The following is a 27209-nucleotide window of genomic DNA, read 5'->3' on the forward strand; positions in this document are numbered from 1 at the left end:
CTCAGCTGGCAGGTTTGCATTCAGCGCTGTGCATGCTGGTCCTGCCACAGCTGGCCTCAGCTTGGGTGGTACTGCCAGTGGATTTAACCACAGAGCCAAGGACTTGCTGATCAGAAGGTTGGTGGTTCAAATCCCCACGACGGGGTGAGCTCCCATTGCTCGGTTCCAGCTCCTGCCAACTTAGCAGTTCGAAAGCACGTCAAAGTGCAAGTAGATAAATAGGTCCCGCTCCGGCGGGAAGGTAAACGGCATTTCAGTGCACTGCTCTGGCTCGCTAGAAGCAGCTTGGTCATGCCGGCCACATGACCCAGAAGCTGTACGCCAGCTCCCTCGGCCAATAAAGCGAGATGAGTGCCACAACCCCAGAGTCGTCCACGACTGGACCTAACGTTCAGGGGTCCCTTTACCTTTACTTTATCCTCTGGTACTGCTGCTTCTCACGCTCCTCTGTTTCCTTTGCATCATCCCTCATCACTAAAATATAGATTCTTCAGGCTACATATTGCACACAGCTTCCCCCGGAGAATTCCAGGAACCGTAGTTTGCCCCTCTCAGAGCTACAATTCCCAGCACCCTTAGCAAATTACAGTTCCCGGGATTATTTGGGGTGCTTTAAATGCACAGTGTGGACATAACTGCAGTGGTTGTTGTTGTTTTTCTTGATAGCGTTGTACTATAAAGAACCATACAGGGTGATAGCATAGGTAAAAAATAAATACATAAATAGGCAACATTTTCCATTTCTGTTTCTCCGTTTCTTTGAGTAAACAAAAGCCAGATTTGCTTGAAAGGAAATCTCAAGAAACTCCACCCACCCGTACAGGATGCCACTGTGGTCAGCTAGTTATACAGAACAGAGTTTCGCTGCTCAATATAGTTTAAGGGTCAGCGAGAAGATGAATAAAATATAAACACTGTTTTAGGCTGAAATATGGGCGCCTACAGAAAAAGCCATCATCTGCGAGCTGGGTTCTAATTATCTGCCCCGCTCTATAAAAAGGCCCAAAGGTTCATTGGAGTTCAGCTACAAAAAAAAAATTAACTTCTTTACATTCCAGATTGCCTACGCCTTTGGGATATTAAGCTATACAAAGGGAAGCTTTGCTGTCTCTGCGTTAAACAAATAATCAAATAATCGCTTACACATGTGCATCAGACAATATGAATGAAATCTTTTGATGGAGAAATGGGCAGGGCAGGCCACACTCCAAAGCTGGGTGAGGTGGCTCATCTCATTGAATTCCTGGTGCGATTAAATGGAAGCAATTTTCAGGTTGGGGCTTTGGGGGGGGGAGTGTTTTAGTGCACGAGTACATCATGCTTCCCCAACTTAGTTCTTTCCATATGTTTTGACCAACAACCTCAGCCAGCACAGTCAGGGATGATGGAAGTTGTAGCCCCAAAAATTTGGAATGGCATCATGTTGGAGAAGGTTAATGTATGTTTATACACAAACACCTGGGAACCAGGCAGAGGGCCTTCTTGGTAGTGGCACCCGCCCTGTGGAACACCCTCCCACCAGATGTCAAATAGAACAACTACCAGACTTTTAGAAGACATCTGAAGGCAGCCCTGTTTAGGGAAGCTTTTAATGTTTGATGCCTTACTGTATTTTAATATTTTGTTGGAAGCCGCCCAGATGGGCAGGGAATAAATAATATATTATTATTATTATTATTATTATTATTATTATCATCACTGACGCGGGTGGCGCTGTGGGGACGCGGGTGGCACTGTGGGTTAAAGCCTCAGCGCCTAGGGCTTGCCGACTGAAAGGTCGGCGGTTCGAATCCCCGCGGCGGGGTGCACTCCCGTTGTTCGGTCCCAGCGCCTGCCAACCTAGCAGTTCGAAAGCACTCTCGGGTGCAAGTAGATAAATAGGGACCGCTTACCAGCGGGAAGGTAAACGGTGTTTCCGTGTACGGCTCTGGCTCGCCAGAGCAGCGATGTCACGCTGGCCACGTGACCCGAAAGTGTCTTCGGACAGCGCTGGCCCCCGGCCTCTTTGAGTGAGATGGGCGCACAACCCTAGAGTCTGTCAAGACTGGCCCGTACGGGCAGGGGTACCTTTACCTTTATTATTATCACTACTACTACTACTACTACTACTACTACTACTACACTGGTTGCTGGCGTCCATCTGTTGTCTCGAGAGGCAATGAAGTGCACCTCCAGGGGTGAGCATGGAGGTCCTGGGTTGGGCTGCCCAGATGACAAGACCCCCTTCTCAGCCTTGCTGATATGGTCCAAAGGAAACAGAGCAATACGTTTGACACCAGCTTGACTGCAGCAGTTGCCAGAAGGAGGCATACAAGGCGCCAATCAACCACCAAAGGGACTCCAATCTGGATTTGTGTAGGGTTCACTCCTTAGCCTTTTCTTCTCCCGAAGATGTCCCAGAAGGCAAAGGAGGTTTAGCATCATAGTTTTCCTCCTCCTTCCTGGGCTGCCTTCCCAAATTGACAAGCCCCATCTGCCCTTCACTCCCCTTTACAACATCTGCAGAAATTGCCTTCTTGGTCGTTGGACCCACTATTTGTCCTCTCGATTCACCAGAGCCTGTCTTTGCATGCAGCCGAAGTCCCTAACTCGCCAAAGGTTTTTGCTACCCTCACCTGGTTTAGCCAGCCAGCCAAAGCCGTTTTGCAGGGTGTGGCTGCTGTCGCATGCTGACAGCTTCTAGCTGTCAAACCTTGGATCCCAAACACCTCTGTTTTGGAACGTTTCGGCTCCCAAATGCCAAAAACCCAGAAATAAATGCTCCAGTTTTCGAACGTTTTTCGGAAGCTGAACTCCAACACGGCTTCCGCTGAGTGCAGGAAGCTCCTGCAACCAATTGGAAGCCACACCTTGGTTGTCAAACATTTCAGAAGCTGAACGGTCTTCCGGAACAGATTACGATCGACAACCAAGGTTTGACTGTATATATAAAATATTACAGCGTTCAGGCTGCAACTCACCTGTTCTTTGATACCAACCAAAGGGATGGACCCTGGTTTCTTTTTCTGCAGATGTGCAGTCTGAAAGCTGCCAGTCGCTTCTTAGTTCCTCACTGCATGTTTGGATTCCCAAATTGTTCAGAACCAAGCACAAGACCTTGCCTCCTGCAAGGGGAAGGAATATGCATCAATGGCGGCCCCCTTTTCTACAGATGGGTGGAATTCAACGTGGCATTCTTACGATTGTTCCGACAGTGCAAGCATTTCTGCCAGTGGCGTAGCGTGGGTTGTCAGCACCCGGGGCAAGGCAAGTAATTTGCGCCCCCTAATCCGTGGATTTGCGCCCCCTAACCCATGGATTTGCGCCCCCTAACCCTAACCCCCAGATGTTGCGCCCGGTGCGGCCGGCCCCCCCTGCACCCCCCACGCTACGCCACTGATTTCTGCTTACAAAACGGAACGCTCTCCTATCTCCTCCCACCACTTGCTGTTCTGGGGGGTTGTCCTGTCCTCCCCAGAGCTTATTTGAGGGTGCATGGAGGCACAGGAAGGGATGGGGGAAAGCTTCATTGTGCTAAAATGACTCATTGTGCTGGGTCCTGCTGATTTGGGAGGAGGTCCAGAAATCAAGTTCAGAAAAAATGATGGGTGAGCATTTGTGAAATATTGACTACTTCAAAGGGATGTTTTATTAGCGCATTTCAAATTTACTGCCTCCCTCTGTGTCTTTCAGATGTGGGAGGTCGCACATGTAAATAAATCTGCATTACACGGCACTTCTGGCAGAAAAGTATCTGATTGGCTAAGCTGGTGTGGCAGGCTCAGAAGGTTTTGCCACTCGGGAAAGAAAGCAGTTTGCAGCTCAGGTTCTGTGAGGGAAGGGGTAGTTGTCAGTTTGGTGGGGAATCCCACACAAGATGGTCAGGTCATCTTTTATTTTTCCTGTGAAATAAGATAACCCACCGCTTATAGGTTTGCAGGGACAGACACACACACACGTGCACACACACACACACCTGTTCCTTGGGAAGCATTTAAAAGTCCAAAGCCCAAGCAACAAGGATCAGCATCGCAGAGATGCTCACAGTCGAAAAACCTGCGGGAAAGACAGGAAATATTTGAAACACAAAAACTGAGATCATTTCACACCTAAGTTGTGAGCCATGGTTCACTTCTGTACTTGACTAACAGCATGATCCAATGTATATTTACTGTGTCCAGTCGGCCTTACTCTAAGGAAAGGAGGCATAGGGTGCCTAAGGGGTGACAGAATGTCACTTTGAGCTGAGCGATGAAAACTGAACTGCAGCTGAACTGTTGGTGGGGACAGACAATCTCCAGCGCATCATTCCAGTGCTCAGAAGTCTGCACTGGCTGCATAATGGTTAGTGTGTTGGACTAGGAGACCAGAGTTTGAATCCCCACTCAGCCATGAAGCTCATTGGGTGACCTTATCTCTCAGCCTAACTTACTTCACAGGGTTGTTTTGAGGAGATAGATAGATGATAGATAGATTATAGATAGATAGATGATAGATAGATAGATAGATATAGATAGATAGATAGATAGATGATAGATAGATAGATATAGATAGATAGATAGATAGATAGATAGATAGATAGATAGACAGACAGATAGATAGATAGATAGATGATAGATAGATAGATAGATAGATAGATAGATAGATAGATAGAGATAGATGATAGATAGATAGAGATAGATGATGATAGATAGATGATAGATAGATAGATAGATGATAGATGATAGATGATAGATAGATAGATAGATAGATGATAGATATAGATAGATAGATAGATAGATAGATAGATAGATAGATAGATAGATAGATATAGATGATAGATAGATAGATGATAGATAGATATAGATAGATAGATAGATAGATAGATAGATAGATAGATAGATAGAGATAGATAGATAGATAGATGATAGATAGATATAGATAGATAGATGATAGATGATAGAGATGATAGATAGATAAATAGATAGATGATAGATGATAGATAGATAGATAGATAGATAGATGATAGATGATAGATGATAGAGATAGATAGATAGATGATAGATAGATAGATAGATAGATAGATAGATAGATGATAGATAGATAGATAGATAGATAGATAGATAGATAGATGATAGATAGATGATAGATAGATAGATAGATATAGATAGATTGATTGATTTTCACAGATTTATGCAAAAACAGGATGGAAGAAACTTATGAATAAGCACATGTGGGAACAGAGTAATCCATCTGTGGTCTAGAAAATGGGGTTAATTTAAGCAGGAAGGAAGTAGGTCTACTGCAACACACACAGAAGTGGCTTGGTGCATGCAGGAGATACTCCATCTAGTCCTGGTAAAGGGCTCTGAGACCTGTCTAGTCCTCTGATTTTAGTCTCCTGCCTATACAGGACAAATCTTAAATTGCTCAGATGAAGTTGCAAAGAGCCTCACATTCCAAAGCAAAGATGAAACATTCATACCCGTTTGATACAGTTTTTCCAGACACATCCATCTTGTTGCTCACAGAGATTCCTGATACTCTACGGAATGGTAGGCGGGTGTAAAAGTTCTTTATGGCGCCTTCTAGAGAGACTGCAAAACAAACAACAACATTCACAATTTTAAAAATATTGAAAGCTCCTAGTTTGAAGCTTGCTCCAGTTCCCACTGGTCTCTTTGAGCAGGTACTTGCACTGTGCTACAGGGGCTGGAGCCATTGCAGGGGTTGTGTCCCACCCACAGCTAGGGGGGATACGAGTAGGCCTGAGCCATGTTGTGACCACTGATTTTCCGCAACAGGAAAGCTTCCGCTTTAGGCTAGGACTTCCCTGGGCAGCAAAAGCCTTTTCTGGCTTCAGCGTGTTCTGTGACAGGAGCAAACCAGCAATAAATTACACCGAGCAAGTTGGAGTTAACTCTTTAATAGCAAAACAGGATCTTCACAGGAATGGCAGGCCTAATGAGCACAGTAACTCATCTCTGGTAGGTCTTGCCCCCATGAAGCAACTGGCGTGTGACTAGAAGTCCCTGCCTCCCCACAGCTGTCCATGTCTCCTCCTCTCCAGAGTTTTTTCCCAAGAAACCAGAGACTGCACCCGTGTGTCTGTCTTTGCTCCTTCCATTTTATGCCTGCCTGGTCCTGGGAGACGAGGGGGTAGGGAAGCTTGTTGCAGCAGGAGGGGGGGCACCCTTGCCTCTTCACCAGGATTCATCTCTGCCTCTTGGCCTCCCTCCTCCCCTGCTTCAGCTGCTGCCTCTGATTCTGAACTTCTGTCTGCCACAGAATCTCCCAGCTCACTAAGCCCTGTTACCTCTTCAGCTTCCAACATCTCTTCCCAGTGTTTTCCCTCTAACCACTCATTGTCATCCCACCACCAATCCCCGGGCCCTGAGCCTTCTTCCCTTGGGGGGTTCTCCAGCTGGTTCCTCACACCATTCCTCTGTGTCCAACCAGTCCATGGCATGTTTATGCTTAGCTTTTCTTCCTGGCTCTGACCCTTGGGCCTGACCTCCTAGGCTCCTGCTTCCAGCTCAGCAGCTACCTACAGCTTCTACCTACCTAGACACAATTCCTTACTATTCATAAGATTCATTCCTCCTCTGCGATACCTTTTTTTTTTTTTTTGGAAAGGCGAGTTGCCGATTCACTTACACAGAGGTTACGGTGTGAATGCGAGAGAGACATCTGCTTTTAACTCACCTGTCTTCTGATACAAAAGGTGCGGCTTCCGAGGCAACACGATGTTGCAGTTCTCAGGCACGTTGTTAATGAAATTGTCACAAAATTGGGCTGCTGGATAGAGGATGCAGGGGAAGTACGTTCCAGTTGTGTCGTTGTGCATGTCAACCAGCTGGCAGAACTCATCTTCTACACAACCTAGAAGAGATAAGGATCCCTCAGTAGGTTGTACTGAGAGCAGAGCCACTGAAATAAATGGACCCAAGTTAGTCATGTCCATTAATTTCAATGGGTCTGCTCTGAGTATGGCTAAAATGGGACACAGCTCTTAAACATCCTATGCTCCACCTTTGCTACAACTCCCATATTCCTCATCCCACTGAGTCTTACTATCTCATAATGTAGAGGTCCCAAATTCTCAGGGGGTTCCCTTCCCCAAATTCAATCTCTTGCTGCTTTTCCTTCTCCCATACCCAGCCAGGGAGAGAGAACATCTTCTTCTCTCTTTTGGGGTCAAAATTTCCACAATGGCTATTTTCTACCTCCACTGCTGGAAGCAGTATTGTCAGGAATAATAATAATAATAATAATAATAATTTATTACTTATATTACTTATACCCCACCCATCTGGCCAGGCCTCCCCAGCCACAGAATATTGAAAACACGATAAAACTTCAAACATTAAAAACTTCCCTAAACAGGGCTGCCTTCAGATGTCTTCTAAAAGTTAGATAGTTGTTCATTTCCTTGACATCTGATGGGAGGGTGTTCCACAGGGCGGGTGCCACTACCGAGAAGGCCCTCTGCCTGGTTCCCTGTAACCTCACTTCTCGCAGTGAGGGAACCAACAGAAGACCCTCGGAGCTGGACCTCAGTGTGGAGAAATCACAGGAGGAGAAAAGCTCTGCTGCACTCAGGTTACGCTTGAGGGCTTTCTGCAGGCATCTAGACGACCACTGTGAGGCTGGACAAGGTGGGCCATTGTCCTAATCCATCAGGGCTCTTATGTTTTTAAGAAGCAAAGTAGCAGCAGCTGGAAACAGCAGCAGTTGAACAGTGCATTGCCCAAGAGCTCTCTGAAACATGGGGCCACCACTGAATACATCGTTTGCAAATGACTAGCCTCAGGATTTCTTACGTGCAAGACACCAGTGAAGAGCCTGCTCTGCTGAATATCTGGGCTTGAAGAGCCCGTACTCTTGGGATGGTAGGGAACGATTGTGGTCGATCAGGATTTGGCTGCTCTCCATCAGAGAAAAGAGTTCCCTTGTAGAAGCTAATGAGCCCAAAGAGAAAAAGCAGAAGAGATGCTTTAATGCAGCTGGTCAGGGCTGATGGAAGTTGTATTTCAAAACACCTACAGTCAACCATATTAGTGGAAGCTGCTTTTAATCCAAATAGTAACCGAGCCTGACCCTGATAAGCTTCTGAGATCAGACAAGATTGGACATTGTCAGGGAACTGCTATCGGAGCCAGAAGGAGAGGGAGGGCTCCAGAGGGATTCCGGAGAGCGTCCCGGGAGGGAGAGAAGCAGCACGTCTTCTGGGGAAGGAAATCAGCGTAGCACCAGTGGAGGAGGGGGGCAGATGGGGGAATCGGCGAGGTGGCTCAAAGACTCCTCACCGGGGACCAGCGGGGAGAGCACGGGTCCTCCGATGCCCACACCCTCCTTGCGCAGAAGGCTTCTGCGCAGGGAGAGTAGGTGGCGACTAGGCGTCAAAGAACTTTTATGCTGGAAGAAGTTCAAGAAACGCCCACTGACAGATTCTGCCAGCGATTGAGACAGCCACGGGCAAGTGGCTGTCCAGACAGAAAGGGTTCACTCAGGCAACCCACCCAGGTGTGGCGCCGATTTACGCACGAGCAACCCCTAGAACCATTACAGACATGTTCAGGGTAGTATGGCAGTAGATAGGTGCTTTTATATACAGTATATAACTATATACAGTGCTTTTTTCTGGGGGAGACAGGGGGCGCATAGCCCTAAATATTTTGTGAATCTTTGTGAACATTTTGTGAATCTTTGTACTTTTGTCCATTTACTGTATTTATTTTTTCCCAATTTGAACTATAAAATGGTGGTTTTCTTGAGTCAAAGTGAAAGTACCCCTAAACATTTTCGTAGGAGAAAAAAAGCAGTGGCTATATGTACCCCATATAGATGTACCCCATCTTTCCATATTCTGTGCTCAAAGCAGCTAACAAGAATAAGTCGCAGGAATTACAATAAAACCATGCGTCTCAAAATTTCAGGAAAAGGAATTAAAAAGTATCCTGATAAAACTTTAAGACAGTAAAACAATAGACCAAGTCAGAGAAATAATCAACCTTGCAGATCCAATGCTCTTGGAACAGGAAAGTCTTCCCCCAGGGAGTTCTAGAATATTGACAGCCTTGGGTATAACTGGACTAAACACTGGACTAAACACTAAATGGTTAGAAAGCAGTTCCAGTGAGATCTATGGAGGAGGCCTCCATGGCAATATTGTAGCCATCTGCTATTTGCTATGTGCCAACTCGAGAGAAGGTCTTCTCAGTGGTGGTGCCTCAGTTATGGAACTCAGGGCATTAGTGTCTCAGCTTGGCTGCTGCTGAGTTTGTCATTGTCTGGTTCTCAAGAGTGGATTGGCACACTGATATTTTAGTATATGTTCTGTACTTGCTGTTAGAATTCCTGATCTATGATTGCAGTCATGGGATTTTTGTCTGTCACATGACGATGTGTGTTTTGACTCCACAGAGTGGGAAGTGATGGAGACAGGATGTTTGGATTATTGTGTTTTGTGAAGTGGGACTATTGTCCTTTGCTCTTTTTCTCTTTGGTGTCTGATGCTAGAGAGAGAGGGAGCCATGCTGCAGTGCTCCGTGTGTGTTTATATGTAAATAAAGTAGATTAGCCAAAATGCTGAGTTGCTGAGGTCTGTTACGCAAGCTGCACAAACTCTGCGGATCCCTAAGTGTGCCGGTGTCTGTTGGCATCGGTCGCTGTGATGTTCGGGCTGAAGAAAGCTTTTGAAGCTCCTGAACGAAGGACCAGGAGGGAGAGAACATGCCAGTCGGGCATGTGTCTCTGCCAGGGTCCTACTCGAGTGTAGGCTGAACTCCTGACACTTGCAAGGCAAATGGGCCCATTTTATCCACTCCTGGTTAAATCCCCCCCCCAGCAGAACATTGAGATTGAGGTATATTGTTTTGAAAAGTCTGGCACTAAGTCAAACGCACAATCCGTTCCCCTTGGTATACGCTGACATACCTGAAAGCTGTGGCTCAGTCGGAGCAACAGCGTCATCACATGAGCCGGACCTCACTCGGGTCATCATGTCGGAATCTAGAATGAGACGGGACTCAGTTTGAGGCACTTTGGTGACATTGTCCTCCAAGACGTTACTGAGCTGATAGCCCAATGAGAACTGAGCATGCTCAGTGGCGGCGGAATGCCGGTTGTGTATTGGGGTGGGGTGGAAAACCTGGGGAGATGTGGAATGGGATGGCATACATTGGGGCTGGAATCTGGGACAGGAGCACCCCAGACGGCAATATTTTGTTGCGGGTCCCACGAATTGACCAAGTTCTAGCGGAATAAGCATACACAATACAGTATTCCTTTCAGACTATCAGAAAAAGAGGGGGATGGGCAGCAAACTGCTTACCTCTCCATAGATAAACACGCTGAAAGCTGGAAAAGGGACTGTTGGCTTTTTCTGTTGGCTCAGAAGCTGACAAAGGAAGGAAACACTATTTATTTCTGCTTACAACTATTGCCTGCGTCTCAGTGCTGGCCACAGGGGTCAAACAATTTCTGCACATCTTTAGTCCCCTCTTTGTAAAATAACTACAGTGGTACCTCCGGTTACGAACTTAATTCGTCCCAGAGGTCCGTTCTTAACCCGAAACCGTTCTTAACATGAGGTGCGCTTTCGCTAATGGGGCCTCCCGCTGCCACCGCACCACCGGAGTGCGACTTCCACTCTCATCCTGGGGCAAAGTTCACAACCGGGAGCATCTACTTCCAGGTTAGTGGAGCTTGTTACCCTAAGAATTCGTAAGGAGTACGGTACATAACCTGAGGTTCCGCTGTACCGACTTTGCATTGATCTTTATAGTATGATTTTATGTTGTGAACTGCCCTGAGATTTACGGGAATAGGGCAATATACAAATTTAATAAATAATAATCATAGAATCATAGAGTTGGAAGAGACCACAAGGGCCATCGAGTCCAACCCCCTGCCAAGCAGGAAACACCATCAGAGCACTCCTGACATATGGTTGTCAAGCCATATTTCTGGGTTAGCAGAGTCTGTAACCTGAAGCGTCTGTAACCTGAAGCGCATGTAACCCGAGGTACCACTGTAGTGGCACAAATGATTTAATGTTATAGAAATACTCCTTGTACTAAAGTCATAGAATGGTAGAGTTGTAAGAGACCTAAGAGGTCTTCTCATCCAACCGCCTGCAATGCAGGAATCATAGAATCATAGAGTTGGAAGAGACCACAAGGGCCATCGAGTCCAACCCCCTGCCAAGCAGGAAACACCATCAGAGCACTCCTGACATATGGTTGTCAAGCCTCTGCTTAAAGACCTCCAAAGAAGGAGACTCCACCACACTCCTTGGCAGCAAATTCTACTGTCAAACAGCTCTTACTGTCAGGAAGTTCTTCCTAATGTTTAGGTGGAATCTTCTTTCTTGTAGTTTGGATCCATTGCTCCATGTCCGCTTCTCTGGAGCAGCAGAAAACAACCTTTCTCCCTCCTCTATGTGACATCCTTTTATATATTTGAACATGGCTATCATATCACCCCTTAACCTCCTCTTCTCCAGGCTAAACATGCCCAGCTCCCTTAGCCGTTCCTCATAATATATAATTATAATATAATCACGGGTGAGGAACCTCAGGCCCAGAAGCCTCTCTATGTGACATTTGGGACTCCACACAAGCCACACCCCTTTTTAGCATCCTTCTTGAGCATTTCTGCTGGAAGACATCCCTGGACTCTTGAGACTGCCTCCTCCTTGCCCGCATGCATGGCAGAGAATGGCGCACAAAAGTCTCCTGATGTACAAAGGCAAAATGTGCATTCATCCCTCCAGCGTCGTTTGCCTCTCACCCTGAACAGCACTGTCATGTGGCCCCTGAAAAGTTGCCCAGAAGTGATGGTGGCTCTCGAGCTACAAATGGCTCCCCCTACCTGCCATACGTGAACACTGCTTGAATAAGACAGAAGGAAATGCTCTCTGACTTCAGTCCTTTAGAGAAAGGAGGGATATATTATATTTACACTGCCCATTCCTACATCTGAGTAGCAAACAACGGTGCAGTATAAGATTGGTAAATACTTACACCCTGTGAGAACTTGGCCTCCCAAACTGAATGCATACTGCGTCTTCCCAGTATTGTACTTTACTTTTTGGCAGGAATCGCCTCGTTCACGCGTCGAGCTTGCATCCCAGCTATTAACGTTGCAGATTAATGTGTCTGGGAAGCTCATCAGGCCACATATGATGCTACCTGGATAAAGCCAAGGAAAAAATTGCAAGTTTGCAGCTCCACCTCCTTGTTGAACAATCTTGCCTTGGCCATTATACTGTTATTTTGACACTAGCGGCCCAGTCTTGGAAAAAGGTCCTGTTTATAAAAGTAAAGGTAAAGGGAACCCTGACCATTAGGTCCAGTCATGACCGACTCTGGGGTTGCGGCGCTCATCTCGCTTTATTGGCTGAGGGAGCCGGCGTTTGTCCGCAGACAGCTTCCGGGTCATGTGGCCAGCATGACTAAGCCGCTTCTGGCGAACCAGAGCAGCACACGGAAACGCCATTTACCTTCCCGCCGGAGTGGTACCTATTTATCTACTTGCACTTTGCCGTGCTTTCGAACTGCTAGGTTGGCAGGAGCAGGGACCGAGCAACGGGAGCTCACCACGTCACAGGGATTCGAACCACCGACCTTCTGATCGGCAAGTCCTAGGCTCTGTGGTTTAACCCACAACGCCACCCGCATCCCTGTCCTGTTTATACATCACAGCAAACTGCTGCTCTTGGAGCCTGATTCTTATCTTGCCCAGAAGCAAGTATAAAAATTATCCAAGTAAATAAATATCAGACTCTGCTGGGATCGGGGACAATTCCTTTATTTCCCCTATAATTCCTCCTGTTCCAATAACCAGGAGACCCTTTACACAGCTACACCCCCCCCCAAAAAAAAATGGTTGATTCCATGCCAAAGCTCCATCGTTTAATAACATTTAATAAATACAAGTTGCCATGAGTGAAGATTAATCACTTAAAATTTTAAAACCTGGCTCCAATTTGAGATGAGATCAACAAGACCAACCATTTCTGCTTTGTTTTGCTTGTTTGTTTAAAAATGTTCTCATTAAGTGGGATAAATGGAAGGATGACTTTTGCCTTCCACATCTGCAGCCTGAGCAGAGTTACCTCCATCAAGTATGACCTGGCTCAAGATAAACCCATCACAGCAAGCATCTTGGCTGCAGGCCTGGCGGCAGAAGAGATGAACATCGGTCAAAGATGTACCAGCTGCTGAGAGGACCAGATTGCGGTACACGCCAGAAACAACATCCTGGAAATCAGTCCTCTCAAAAGTCTTGACTCCAGCTGTCGTGAACTCTTGTCCTGCGAGAAAAGGGGAGGGGGATGACATTTTTTAAAAAGGAGCGCTGCAATCCAAATTGGAGCTTCGGGGCAAATGACGTGAGGCAAATACCAGGTTGCTTTTTCAAGGCTTAGGAAGAAATAGACCTAGAACAGCTGCATCAACCTTTTGCTAGTATCTGGTTGGCCATTGTGAAAACAGGATGTTAGACCAGACAAGTCACTGGCCTGAGCCAGCTCTTTTTATGCCCTTCCGATATTATTATCTACCTGAGAGACCGGGCATTTCCGCCAAAAGACAATATGTGGACAAATTGTCAGAGTGGTTGTAAGGCTGTGGCCTGTATTCTAAGGCTGGATCTAGGCACGTCAAAAAAAACATTTCAGGAAAACGTGTTGTAAACCTCAAAGTGGGAAATCGCGTGGTCGAAAGACGGAACTCTGCAGCGCCATCTGGTGTCACAGTATTGTAACGCATTTAAAATGCTTTTTTGTTATTAATGTAGCTGAGTCCTAAAACAGTCCCCATATGATGTTGTGCTCCATCTCCCTTCATCCTTATCCATTGGTTATCTTTGCTCAGACTGATGGGACTTAGTGTCCATCTGGAAAGTGAAAGGCTGAAGGATAGCAAATAATATGAGAACACACACACACACCAATAATCTTTGGTGCTCTCTTTCTTAGGATATAGTTCCGCGAAATTAGGATATAGCAGCCGCAAAATTAAAAGACGCCTGCTTCTTGGGAGAAAAGCAATGACAAACCTAGACAGCAGCTTAAAAAGCAGAGACATCACCTTGCCAACAAAGGTCCGTATAGTTAAAGCCATGGTTTTCCCAGTAGTGATATATGGAAGTGAGAGCTGGACCATAAAGAAGGCTGATCGCCGAAGAATTGATGCTTTTGAATTATGGTGCTGGAGGAGACTCTTGAGAGTCCCATGGACTGCAAGAAGATCAAACCTATCCATTTTGAAGGAAATCAGCCCTGAGTGCTCACTGGAAGGACAGATCGTGAAGCTGAGGCTCCAATACTTCGGCCACCTCATGAGAAGAGAAGACTCCCTGGAAAAGACCCTAATGTTGGGAAAGATGGAGGGCACAAGGAGAAGGGGACGACAGAGGACGAGATGGTTGGACAGTGTTCTCGAAGCTACCAGCATGAGTTTGACCAAACTGCGGGAGGTGGTGGAAGACAGAAGTGCCTGGCGTGCTCTGGTCCATGGGGTCACGAAGAGTCGGACACGACTGAACAACTAAACAACAACAACAAAAGTTCTGTTCCACCTGTAGAACAGGCATGTGGTGTCCTACATGCCAGGAAATTATATTCCTGCAGATCTGTTATCTAAGGTTGTTAACAGAGAACAACTTAGGGTTTATGTACAGCGGTTACAATTGGGTTGAACCACAGGCACTACAGGTTACATGGAAAGGGGGAGGATGTTGGGATATAGTTCTGTTCCACCTTTCAAACAGGCATGTGGAGTTGTTGTATGTCACATGTCTGTTTACTTCCACCACAGTCTGCTGGGAACTTCCGTTGCATATAGCTTTTGCCTATGCTGTTTGCTTGGACATGAAGGGAACCAGACATGTTTTTCTTTTGTCCTGATGCTGAATAAATGCTTGTAAATATGCTTACATATGCCTCTGTCCGCTACTTCTGTTGCAAAGAGTTCTTATCTCTGCTGGCTTGCGTGCTCAGTCTCTAAAGGTCTGTGAAGCTTGAGTCGCCGTTTTGATGCTGTTCTGAGAACAGGAGTTCACCCCGCTGCCGGCCAGTGGGCAGGAGCCAGCTGGGGGGGCCTGCCTAATGCCCCCATCTTCCTGGACGCATCCCAACACTCTTTTGCTCATGTTATTTAGCACATACCTTTCTTCAGGTACACTCTCACTCCATCCTTCTCTTGGCTTCTCACTTTAAGCAGGCAGCTGAGATGGGCCACGCTGGTGGTGGCAGCATTATTCCAAGCACCCTGAACCTGTGGTCAAAAGATATGCACGTAAGAATTTCTAATTTGTGATGTAAATAATGAGCATTCACACTTTCTATTGTGGGTGCCCTTTGTGGGATCGAGCTTGGTGCTACAGTTCCCAGGAAACTTTCTAGTAGGGAGGGGACTGGCCTGCCTCTCAGTGTTATTATTTGGAGGTTCACGCCCAGCCTCAATAATAAAGTTTCTTGTTGGGAGGTGGGGCCAGCCCCATTTATAAACAGGGGGTGGAGCCGACAATAGCCAGGCAGTCAGCTCTGGTGATTCACCCTCCCTACCCTCCCTTTGTCTAACGTTTTCTTGTTTGCAGGTTAACTTTTTCTTCCTGTTTAGCGGGAACTGCTTTGGTCTTTGACTGGTTGCTGTTGAAGGGCCCGGGAAGAAATTTTCCTGCATTGGCAGGTTTTGTCTTCCCTGTAGCAATTCGTCACAACTTTGGCGGTTATGAGAGCCAGTGCGGTGTAGTGGTTAAGAGTGTTAGACTCATAATCTGGTGAACCGGGTTCGCATCTCCGCTCCTCCACATGCAGCTGCTGGGTGACCTTGGGCTAGTCACACTTCTCTGAAGTCTCTCAGCCCCACTCACCTCACAGAGTGTTTGTTGTGGGGGAGGAAGGGAAAGGAGAATGTTAGCTGCTTTGAGACTCCTTTGGGTAGTGATAAAGCGGGATATCAAATCCAAATCCAAACTCTTCTTATGGCCTTGGGCGGAATCCTTTAGTCTTTTCTTCCCTTTTGGGGGTGGGGGGCAGAAGTGGTGACTCAACCCCCTGCAGCAGCGATTCCGGGGTCCCCTCTTAAATGTGTTATATATATATGGGTGTCACTGGCCATACACTGAAAGGTCATCAGTGAACTACAGTGGTGCCCCGCAAGACGAATGCCTCGCAAGACGGAAAACCCGCTAGACGAAAGGGTTTTCCGTTTTGGAGGTGCTTCGCAGGACGAATTTCTCTATGGGCTTGCTTCGCAAGACGAAAATGTCTTGCGATTCCTGGGGTTTTTTTTTACTTTCCGCACCCCCTTTTTCTAAGGCACTAAGCTGCTAATAGCCTTTTAGCAGCTACTCCGCTAATCCCTTAAGCCTTTAATAGCCGCTAATAGCCGCTAAACCGCTAATAGCGCTAATCCGCTAATGGGCTTGCTTCGCAAGACGAAAAAACCGCTAGACGAAGAGACTCACGGAACAGATTCTTTTCGTCTTGCGAGGCACCACTGTACCCTGCTTGCGGGGATATGGGCTTGGCTGCCTGCTACACTTACGTCTCGCAGAGCACCCGCATATCCCATTTACCCTGATGAGCCCCAGTTCCCCTGGCTGCGGAGCTGGGAGGGATACACGCCCAAGGCCAAAGCCAAGGTCTTCCTACATTCGGACGTTTAATAAATTTGTGGCCTAATTTTAATTCCATCACATGTTGTCAGAGTCTTTATTCCTTTCTTATGACCCCTGGGGGCTGGGGCTGTTGCACCTGGTCACACAAAATACCTTCTTTGCAGCAGGTTGGTACACAGCCAACATTTTGAAAAACCAAAAGGATGGCTGGTATCCACCCAAGCTTCATTCCCCTGGAAGATTCATCATAAAAGAACTGTGTTCGGTTACCAGTCCAGAGGTGGAACAATTGTAGTTCTTCTCCCGAGCGCTGTACAGCTCACACAGTGTCCCCGTCCCAGCAGCAGACAAGGTGAGAAACCCACACAACTCGTCCTTCTCGCACTCTAAAAGGATAGAAAGACTCCTGGCTTAAGCTTGCATTTAACGTTGGCCAACAGAAACAGGCGTCTTCCACAGTTCAAGATGGGTGAATGTACTCTTTTTGTTGAGGATGCCAACTGAATGGGGCACCGCTCCAGCAACTGCACTGGAGTCTTTGCAGCATCAAAACTACGGCGGTCAAAACCCTTCTCTAGGCTGATGCTCTGAGACTTTACTGCATAACACAGAAAAATCTTGCCTAGGAGTCCTGGAAGATCTTCTGCTTGCCTTGCAGGCCTCCCCTCCACCCCTGGCCTGGGTCACAGGGTTGCCATATTTTGAAGAGGACACAATTTCCAACTTCTACTTTTAACTCTGGATTGCTATGGCGACTCTCATTTTACACACCCATAGAAAAGAGGACATGTCCTGGAAAAAGAGGACACATGGCAACCCTAGCAGAGAGGGCAGGGCCCTGATTGGCTCCAGCAACAAAAGCTGAGGCTGCAGAAGAGGTCAGAGGTCATCTTGGTTGTCTCTTAGCACAGAACCAGGTCACTGAACCTGAGCTTCCACAGCTGCCAGCCGCCATCGTCAAGACTGGAAGCAACAGCAGAAGATATGTTCTATTTTAGTCTCTTGCCAGTTCTGCCGTTTTAAATGTGCTTTTTATATTTCACTTCATTTAATTATGTTTGCTTTTGAAATGTTTCAGATAAAAATGTGGTATTGTATTCTCAGTTGTTTTCTGGGTTTTCCTCCCCATTGTACATTCTTTTTTTCTATTTCTAGATGCATTTTTATCTGTTACACTTATCATTTTTACTGTAGTTTCTATGTGTTCATATTAATAAAAATGAAATAAAAATAAATGCTAACTTGGCTGCATTAAATGGGCACTCTGTACAGTGGTACCTCGGGTTACATACACTTCAGGTTACAGACGCTTCAGGTTACAGACTCCGCTAACCCAGAAATAGTGCTTCAGGTTAAGAACTTTGCTTCAAGATGAGAACAGAAATCGTGTGGCGGCAGCGGGAGGCCCCATTAGCTAAAGTGGTGCTTCAGGTTAAGAACAGTTTCAGGTTAAGAACAGACCTCTGGAACGAATTAAGTACTTAACCCGAGGTACCACTGTAGTTGGCCTGGTTTTATTTTGAAATCTTTAAGATGGTATTTTAGCTTCTGGCGAATTACGTTGCTTTGAATGTATACTTTATATTTGCCTTTATTCAGCAAAATTTTACTCTGGATTGTTTTATTTGATGTCTTAATATGTTGTAAACTGCTTGGATATTTTTTTCCTTAAAAATATGAAGCGGTATAGAAATTAAATGAAGAATAATAATATGCAGTAAGATGGGCACTAGCAGACAGGCAGACATCTGAGCAGCTGGGGGAAAGGACTTGCCCCATCATTAATGGCCTTCTTCCCTAGTACTTCTGATGCTGCCAACCTCCTCTGGAGGAGAGATGAGGAAGCCAGTGGTGAACCATCACATCTCACCCCATTAAACTTATAATTAAAGTAGACTGCTAGGGCCCTTTGGAGTGAGACCAGACTAGAATTAGGTGTGCATCTAAGAGTCCCAAGGAGGGAAAGTTCTCAGAAAAAGATGGAAAACCTTTGGGACTTAATTTTTGGCATCAAAAGAAATCTGCAGACAGGACAGGGAGAGGAGTTAAGAGCCTCGGATAGAAGAGCACCAGGCTGATGGAATATATGGAACTGATAGAAAAGACTGACAAAATCCAAGATCAGGGAGAAGAGACGGTGGAAGAAGATTGGGAAAAAAATTTAAATTTTATTCAGAGTAATATAGCATAATTAAGGAATGTTGGGAAATGGTGGAATGAAATTATATGACTTTAGTAGAAATATGTTAAGGATTTCAGTTTAGATAAACTTTAAGATTTTGATGGTAGGATAAGGTAAAAATAAATTAAGACAATTAAATGATAGAAAGCAGTGAAAGATGGAAAGGATTTGCTGGTTTAATTATTAACTGGAATACAAAATGGGAGGTGGGAGGAGGTTGAGGAAATAAGTCAATGAAAGATAAAGATATGGAAAATGGATGTGTTTTTAAATGTTTTTGTTTTTTCTTGTTGTGTTGATGTATTGTGTTTTTTTCCTCTTCTATTTTTTATGTAATGTTTACTAAAATTCTCTTTTTTACTGTCTTTTTCTCTTTTTTGTAACTATAAAACCTTTAATAAACATCATTTTTTTTTTTTTTAAAAAAAAAGGAAAGTTCTCAGAAAAGTTGGGACATTTTCCCAAAGTGACTTTTGCCAAGTCATCGGCAAAGAAGAAACGGAAATCCACTCTCTTACCTGCCATGCACTGTTGGAGCACAATCTCAGGTTCTCCTGGGGTGGTTTTAGATCCAATCGTTTCTACCTCTTCTGTCCCGAAGGAGAGCTTGGAAGCAGGAACTCTCTCAAAGCGCCTGAAGACTGGAACAAAGCAGATCCAAGAACAGTCATATTTGATCACGACCCGTCCGTTTTGAAGCACACGTTTCAGAATGATGTGAACGTCTTTACCAATTTAAATTCTGTGTGTTCTTTGGAGATCCAGCTAGCTTGGTGGTGATGGGGTGGGGGATCAAGAAAGAGAGATTGGGGGCCGAGATCCACCAACCTGTAATTGGCTACATACATGTTTCTGAGAATATGGCTATCTGCTTATTAGGTCAAGGGCTATCTCAGCTTTGATGACACCTATAAACAGTTGGATGAGTTTGTGTGAAATCAAGCACTCACACCTGCATAATATTTATTTATTTATTTATTTCCCACCCACCCATCTGGCTGAGTTTCCTCAGCCACACTGGGCGGCGCCCAATCGAGTGTTAAAAACAATACAGAATTACATATTAAAAATTTCCCTAAGACAACTTCAGATGTCTTCTAAAAACAGGATAGCTGCTTATTTCCTTGACATCTGATGGGAGGGCGTTCCACAGAGCGGGTGCCACTACCGAGAAGGCCCTCTGTCTGGTTCCCTGTAACCTCACTTCTCGCAATGAGGGAACTGCCAGAAGGCCCTCAGCGTTGGATCTCAGTGTCCGGGCTGAATGACGGGGGTGGAGACACTCCTTCAGGTATACAGGACTGAGGCCGTTTAGGGCTTTCAAGGTCAGCACCAACACTTTGAATTGTGCTCAGAAACGTACTGGAAGCCAATGCAGATCTCTCAGGACCGGTGTTATGTGGTCTCAGCGGCCACTCCCAGTCACCAGTCTAGCTGCTGCATTCTGGATTAGTTGCAGTTTCCGGGTCACCTTCAAAGGTAGCCCCACGTAGAGCGCATTGCAGTAGTCCAATGCTATCAGATATGCCAGTTTAATGCTACTGGAGATGTTCACTGGAACTTCTGGAGAAAGGGACTGCCTGTTAAACATTATCGGGATTCTAGCTCTGTTAGAGGAATAGGGCCTCCTAACAACTGTCCACACAAACGACAGTTCCTAAAGAAAATGATAACATTTCATTACCAGACAAGTAAAAGGTATAATGGCTCCTCCAGAGTAACACATTCCAATGGGTGTTGAATAACCACCATATAAAGGCTGTGGATTATTATTTTTCCTGCCAACAAAGCAGCCCTTTGCTTGTGAAACTTCATACCACAATAAATGCATTCAGTTTCAAGAGACTTTTGGACTCTTTCTTGCTTTTTTTGCTACTACAGATTACCTAACACAGCTACTTGCTTGGAATCTGTCTCTTTTCTACAATCTCTCTTAAACGAATGCCAGAAATTACATTAGGAGCGTGTTGAGGCAGACATTCAAGAGAAGAGCGGTTGCCAGCTTGGCCTCGAAGGATAGGAGATAGAAAGTGAAATTAACCTCTCATTAAAGCAATTTAGGCCAATCACTTCTTGGCCCTCAGGATCAAGTCTTGCCAAACTCCCCAGCTTTGCCTCATAAAAGAAAGAAAGAAAGTCCACACCCTTTGCCTGAAAAGCCATGCCTGGGAATTAGAACTTTTAAAGGTGTGAGAAGTAACAGCTTCACTCAAGAGACTGGGGATTTCTGCATCATTGCTATGGCTGACTTTAAATAGCCCTTGATCAGCAATGCCAATCTGCCAATCACTGATAAACTTATTTACCTCACAACAGGCCTTGCATCAGAGGGTACACAGACAGCAAAAAATATGTCAATGAAGGATATAGAAGCTACAGTAAATCACACATGCTCCAGTTCCAAAAAATGATTTTACTATTTCTTTCAGTTGGGACGCAGGTGATACTGTGGTATCACCTCAGAGCCTAGGGCTTGCCAATCCGTAAATCGGCGGTTCTAATCCCCGCGACGGGGTGATCTCCCATTGTTCAGTCCCAGCTCCTGCCCACCTAGCAGTTCAAAAGCACACCAGTGCAAGTAGATAAATAGGTACCACTGTGGTGGGAAGGTAAGTGGTGTTTCTGTGTGCTCTGGCTTCCACCATGATGTTTTGTTGCACCAGAAGCGGTCTAGTCTGCTTCTTGCACGTCAAGTGCAAGTAGATAAATAGGTACCGCTCTGACGGGAAGGTAAACAGCATTACCATGTGCTGCCCTGGTTCACCAGAGTCATGCTGGCCACATGACCCAGAAGCTGTCTACAGACAAACACGGCTCCCTCAGTCTATAGAGCGAGATGAGCGCACAACCGCAGAGTCGTCTGCGGCTGGACCTAATGGTCAGGGCTATCTTTACCTATTTCTTTCAGTTAGACCAGGCATGGCCAAACTTGGCCCTCCAGCTGTTTTGGGACTACAAGTCTCATCATCCCTGACCACTGGTCCTGTTAGCTAGGGATGATGGGAGTCGTAGTCCCAAAACAGCTGAAGGGCCAAGTTTGGCCATGCCTGAGTTAGACCTAAATTCAAGAGGAACAGAGGGATGAACAAGCAAGACAAACGGAACATGTAAGGCTTACTTGTCTCTCAGCCTGCCTTCCACCAATCTATGTTGGTTCAATCAAAAGGCACCATTCTATCATTTTAGGGGGTCTGCTTAGTGGTAGAGCATCTGCTCTGCATGCAGAAGGTGTCGTGTTCAATCCCCATCACCTTGAGGAAGAGCTGGGAACGTGTCCTTTCTGAAACCCTGGAAGTTAACTACCAGTCACCAGTGTCAAAGTGATGATTCTTCGACATCAACTTTGTTGGACTGGTCGTGTTGTGCGAATGCCTGATTCTTGTCTTCCAAAACAACTACTCTATTCTGAACTTAAAAATGGAAAGCGTAATGCTGGTGGTCAACAAAAGAGGTTTAAAGATTCTCTCATGGCAAATACAAACAAATCTAGTATAAACACCAACAACTGGGAAACACTGGCCTGCGAGCGCTCCAGTTGGAGAACAGCCTTTACCAAAGGTGTCTTGGGCTTTGAAGACGCTTGAACTCAGGATGAAAGGGAGAAACGTGCTAAGAGGAAGACACGCTTGGCAAACCCTCACTGTGATCAACTTTTGCCCAGAAACCTATGTCCCCACTGTGGAAGGACGTGTGGATCCAGAATTGGCCTCCACAGTCACTTATGGACCCACTGTTAGGACCATGTTCATAGAAGACAATCTTACTCAGCTACAAGTGGAAGAAGAAGAAGAAGAAGAAGAAGAAGAAGAAGAAGAAGAAGAAGAAGAAGAAGAAGAGCCCTTCAGGTTCATCCACACTTCTTTTTGGTCTAAGATTCCCTCTGCTTATCCCATGACTTCTAGGTATGACCCCAAGCAGGTTTGTTGTTGATGTTGTTATCCTACCACTTGCCCTGGGAAAACTCACAGCTTAGCTCTGATCAGAACCAACATAAAGGTGTAGAAAAACTAGATGGACCAAGAGTTCAAGTTAGGATCCCTGTGTTCCTGCCTACTTTAGAAAGACCTGCCACTCCATTCTTCAACTGCACCCCTCCTTCTCCTAGTGGCACCTGCTGTCTACGTCCTCCGATACCTGAGCATTAGAAAAACCCGCAGAAACAGGTAACAATTCTGGGTGTGCTACACATTGGAGCCTCATGGCGAGAACCGCCAGGAGGATCTGAGCAAAAGCGACACCACAAAAGAAAAGTCAGGGAGATCAACCTTTCCAAAGAATCATTTGTCTCCTCAAAGCAAAACCAGCCCACGCTAATCAGAAACAAACGGTCATTGTTGTCAGCGCTGCGGACGGCCGCAGGTGCTTTTAATCAAACCCTCATTTCTGCTTGGAAAGGGAACCCCAGGTTTGAGCCAGGAACAGAAAGCAGGTGGAGGGGAAGAAATAGCCCCACATATGAGACCAGGCAGAAATAGGGCTACAGACTATAAGAGGAAGCAGTATTAATTCTCACAAGTCATCGTCGCCTGTGCAGCACTTCTTTCATTCTCAAAGCGCTTCATAATTTTCATCGCATTTTCACAGCAGAGAAATTAGCAGATCTCCGGAGACTGCATTTTTTTGTTATTGATTGATTGGTATTTTATTAGAACAACAAGAGACAGCAGAGATAAATAAATAAGGGATAGAGGAAAAGGGAAAACCAACTGTGAAAAAGAAAGGTGCAAAATTACTAAGACAGGTAGAAATCAATACATTTCTATACATTGTTCTATAAGGGAAAATTATGTTGTACTCCTGATACAGAGATAAGCTGTGTGGGAATGTAAATTTTAGAAGACTTCTATAGGCAGACCTTCAAATGTTTGGTGTTTTATTGTTTTATTGTCTTTTTATATGTGTTGGAAGCCGTCCGAAGTGACTGGGGCAACCCAGCCAGATAGGCAGGGTATAAATAATAAAATTATTATTATTATTATTATTATTATTATTATTATTATTATTATTCACCTTCAAAAAAGTTACCTGGTCACACTACAGCCTTAGTGAAACCCTCCTGCACCCTAGGGACAAATGTAAGAGGAGATGAGGAAAACAAGGCAGCAGGTGCCAACTATGTGGTAGAGTCCTGTACGTGGTAGAATAGGCTGTACCACTTTACAATGTTGGCAGCAGGGAATTATGTTCAACATCACCACCACCACCACCACCATCATCATCACTGTGCAGATCTACAAGTCTGGGAGAGAGGCTCAGGGGTCAGCAAACTTTTTCAGCAGGGAGCTGGCCCACTGTCCCTCAGACATTGTGGGTGCCCAGACTATATTTTGGGGAAGAAAAATGAATGAATTCCTATGCCCCCAAATAACCCAGAGATGCATTTTAAATAAAATTCTACTCATGTAAAAACACGCTGATTCCCAGATAGTCGGCGGGCCGGATTGAGAAGGCGATTGGGCCTCATCCAGCCCCCAGGCCTTAGTTTGCCTACCCATGGAACTGAATGGACAAGCCAAGGGGTGTAAAGACACAGGAATTTGCATCGTACCAAATTAGACGATTGTCAACGCCAAAGGTGGCTAACCTCTTTGACCAGAATACCAACATCCTCTTCTTGTTCCCTTTCCCAGGAACTGATAAGCCCACCGCTGTAATATTTCCACAGCAAGGGAGAAATGGGAGCAAATAGGAGCAGCAGACATACATCACTAGCAAGCCACAGACATCCCTTCTCTCTGAGTGGCTGAAGCTGACGTTTAACTGGCCGCCGAGTGGCTAGCAGATTCACAAACCCACCATTCATGGGGACAACTGCTTGCGTTTCCAGCTTCCACCTGCATGGGATAAAAGCTTGTTTGGTCCACTCACCTGAACACTGGGAGTCTGTAAGTGGGCCGTCTGTTTCGGTCCAGTCCAATATGTTTCCAAGGCTATCCACGCAGAATGATTTGTTGGTCGCAGGGTCTTCAAAGGAAGGCCTGTACTGACCGTTTTCCTCACACCACACAGCTTGTTCATCCCTTTGGCAGTCAGTGACACCTTATTTGCAGGGAAAGTTAAAGTGGGGGGGAGGAGAGTTGGTGTGCCATTTTGTGGAAGGGATTCAAGAGCACCCAGTTAATTTAGGTTTGTACGATTAAAGTGGGATAAAGCTCTCTATTGCCCTAGTCAACTTATGCAGAATGAGGTGGTGCAGCTCACTGGTCGTAAGACGTCTTAAGACATATGCAAAATCAAAACAAAACCTTACATATCTGAAAGGAAGGTTTACTAGAGATCTCTGTGTCACGTGCTAGTTTATCTTATGAAAGGAGTTTTTATGTGACAACTGTGGTCTGCTTGGCTACGCAGTGGCGTAGCGTGGGGGGTGCAGGGGGGGCCGGCCGCACCGGGCGCAACATCTGGGGGTTAGGGTTAGGGGGCGCAAATCCACGGGTTAGGGGGCGCAAATTACTTGCCTTGCCCCGGGTGCTGACAACCCACGCTACGCCACTGTGGCTACGGTCCAGAATTCTACATTCAGATTGTTCAGTTTGGTTGTATATGGTTTTTTAAAAGTTTTATTTACCATTTATGACTAATTTTGTTGTGTTGCAGTTATGCATATTTTTTCATGTTGTAAGCCACCTTGAGCATGGTTTGAACTGTGGAAAGGCAGCATAGAAATAAAATTATGTATGTATGTATGTGCGGTCTCATTCTCTATCATAGATTCAGTCTTCTACAAATGTATCGCTATAGGTTTGAGGGATAAGTCTGGATGATATCCTTCCTGGCCTCTTTGTCTTATATCCACTGAAGTTTAGAAGGTAGTAGAAAAGTCTGCTGAACTGGCCAGACAAGTTTCTATGTAAGATAATGGCCTTGGCTGGCCAGTTAAGTACCTTCCTTCACATGTCCTAAGAGGCTGCCATAGAGACAAGTTTGGTGGGGCTTTTCCCATCTCAACTGGCTGGATGCCACACCATCCTAACATGGAGAAAAATAGGCCAATGGGTTCTTGTGTGAAAGAGTCTGGCTGATGCTGGAAGCTGGAGACACAGAGGCATGTCTTGCCTTGTGCTGGACCTAAAACTGTGTCTTGGGGCTTTGCTGGACCTGGGGAGTCCAGATCTGTTAGAGCATTCATGCTGTGAGCCCCATCCTCATCCTACGCTTGGGTTGTAATTTATGTGTCAGTTTGCATTTCTTAGTGCAGAAAGTATTGATCTGATGTGTAGAGATCTTTCCTCTTCTGGCTAATCCAAGAGGGTTTCGGAAGCTTCTCTGTGTGAAAGAAGCAAGCAGAAGGTTCATGATGTTTGAGTTATTCCTTCAGAGAAGCTGAGTACAGCTGGCTTAAACTCTTATCTCTTTCAGTCAAGGTCATGCTGACTATAAAAGGCCAGAAGGAGCATGGGTTTCACCTTTCTCTTTCTATCTCTGTTCCTTCTGGTGTGGTGTTCTGTACACACATAGTGTTACGGTTTAGTCTTATTATAAGTTATTGTAAGTTTACGTTAAGTCTGATGCAACTGGATTTCTTATGGATGGCACCAATCCTGAATGTATTGGATTTGTGACCATGATGCTCATTTGCCTTCAGTAGCAGTGAAGCTCCACTGGATGAAATATTGACTCCCTCTGATCTATTTTGGGGGGAATCCTGTAACATGTTTAAGTTTTTACTCCGCTAACGATACACTGGAATCTACTCTGGATCAATATTGAGTAGAATTCTATGACAATATGTGCCATTGACATTCATTCCAAGGAATGAACCCCTAAAATTGGAAATTGATTGGGGTGTGTGCAACAATATATTTTCAGCCCGGAAACCAATCTTTTCCCAATGGAAAGATACAGAACGCAGATTTTCCCAGACCCTTACAGTGCTCAGCTCTGAAGGCTCCAGTAGAGACAGTTGTTTTCCCAAGAGGACATCTGATGCAAGAGGAACTTCCCGCTTGATCTTGATAGAATCCAGAGGGGCATGGAAGGCAGCCATCGTTCTGGAAGGAGGTGCCTGGAGGGCAGACCACTGCAGAGGGGGGAAAGGATGTATTATTCCTATGAAATCCAAGGATAATTTTAAATTCAACCAGAAGTCACAAATGTATATGCATGGGAACCATCCTGCGGCATCTGGTTGTCTGTAGCTCAAAACTAGCTTTTCATTAAAACTAACTTTTGCAACCGATTTAACAATAAATTATCAACATTTAGAATAATAAACATAATAATAATAACAATAAGTAATAATGCATTTCAAGCAGTAACATTTGGTTAACATGCTCACTCAGCAACTTATCCTACGCTTTACAACAAAAGTTTGAAATACCCTCAATATCCCCGTGAGGAATGTGGAAGTTTTGTCTGCTCCCAAGGATATATGTAGACGTAGCAGAAATAGCACAGCTTCATTTGTGCTTGCTTGGGCTTTTTAAAAAATATA

At 45.5% G+C, this 27209-nt stretch overlaps 1 protein-coding gene across 1 annotated transcript in view; it reads right to left on the minus strand.

Moving 5' to 3' along the window:
* The window catches only part of TG (thyroglobulin), a 175230-nt gene that overhangs the window by 101595 nt on the left and 46426 nt on the right, over positions 1 to 27209 (minus strand). Inside the window, exons 20-33 of the mRNA XM_083450285.1 lie at positions 26646 to 26795; positions 24644 to 24814; positions 19294 to 19416; positions 16864 to 16979; positions 15137 to 15245; positions 13082 to 13279; positions 11988 to 12155; positions 10295 to 10360; positions 9898 to 9972; positions 7782 to 7919; positions 6664 to 6840; positions 5444 to 5555; positions 3956 to 4035; positions 2961 to 3104 (exon numbers count right to left, since the gene is read on the minus strand). Coding sequence (XP_083306411.1) covers positions 2961 to 3104; positions 3956 to 4035; positions 5444 to 5555; positions 6664 to 6840; positions 7782 to 7919; positions 9898 to 9972; positions 10295 to 10360; positions 11988 to 12155; positions 13082 to 13279; positions 15137 to 15245; positions 16864 to 16979; positions 19294 to 19416; positions 24644 to 24814; positions 26646 to 26795 — 1827 coding nt within the window. The remainder of the gene's footprint in view (positions 1 to 2960; positions 3105 to 3955; positions 4036 to 5443; positions 5556 to 6663; positions 6841 to 7781; positions 7920 to 9897; positions 9973 to 10294; positions 10361 to 11987; positions 12156 to 13081; positions 13280 to 15136; positions 15246 to 16863; positions 16980 to 19293; positions 19417 to 24643; positions 24815 to 26645; positions 26796 to 27209) is intronic.

The sequence above is a fragment of the Podarcis tiliguerta genome (assembly GCF_965153285.1).
Source record: "Podarcis tiliguerta genome assembly, chromosome: 7".
NCBI classification, from domain to species: Eukaryota; Metazoa; Chordata; class Lepidosauria; order Squamata; family Lacertidae; genus Podarcis; species Podarcis tiliguerta.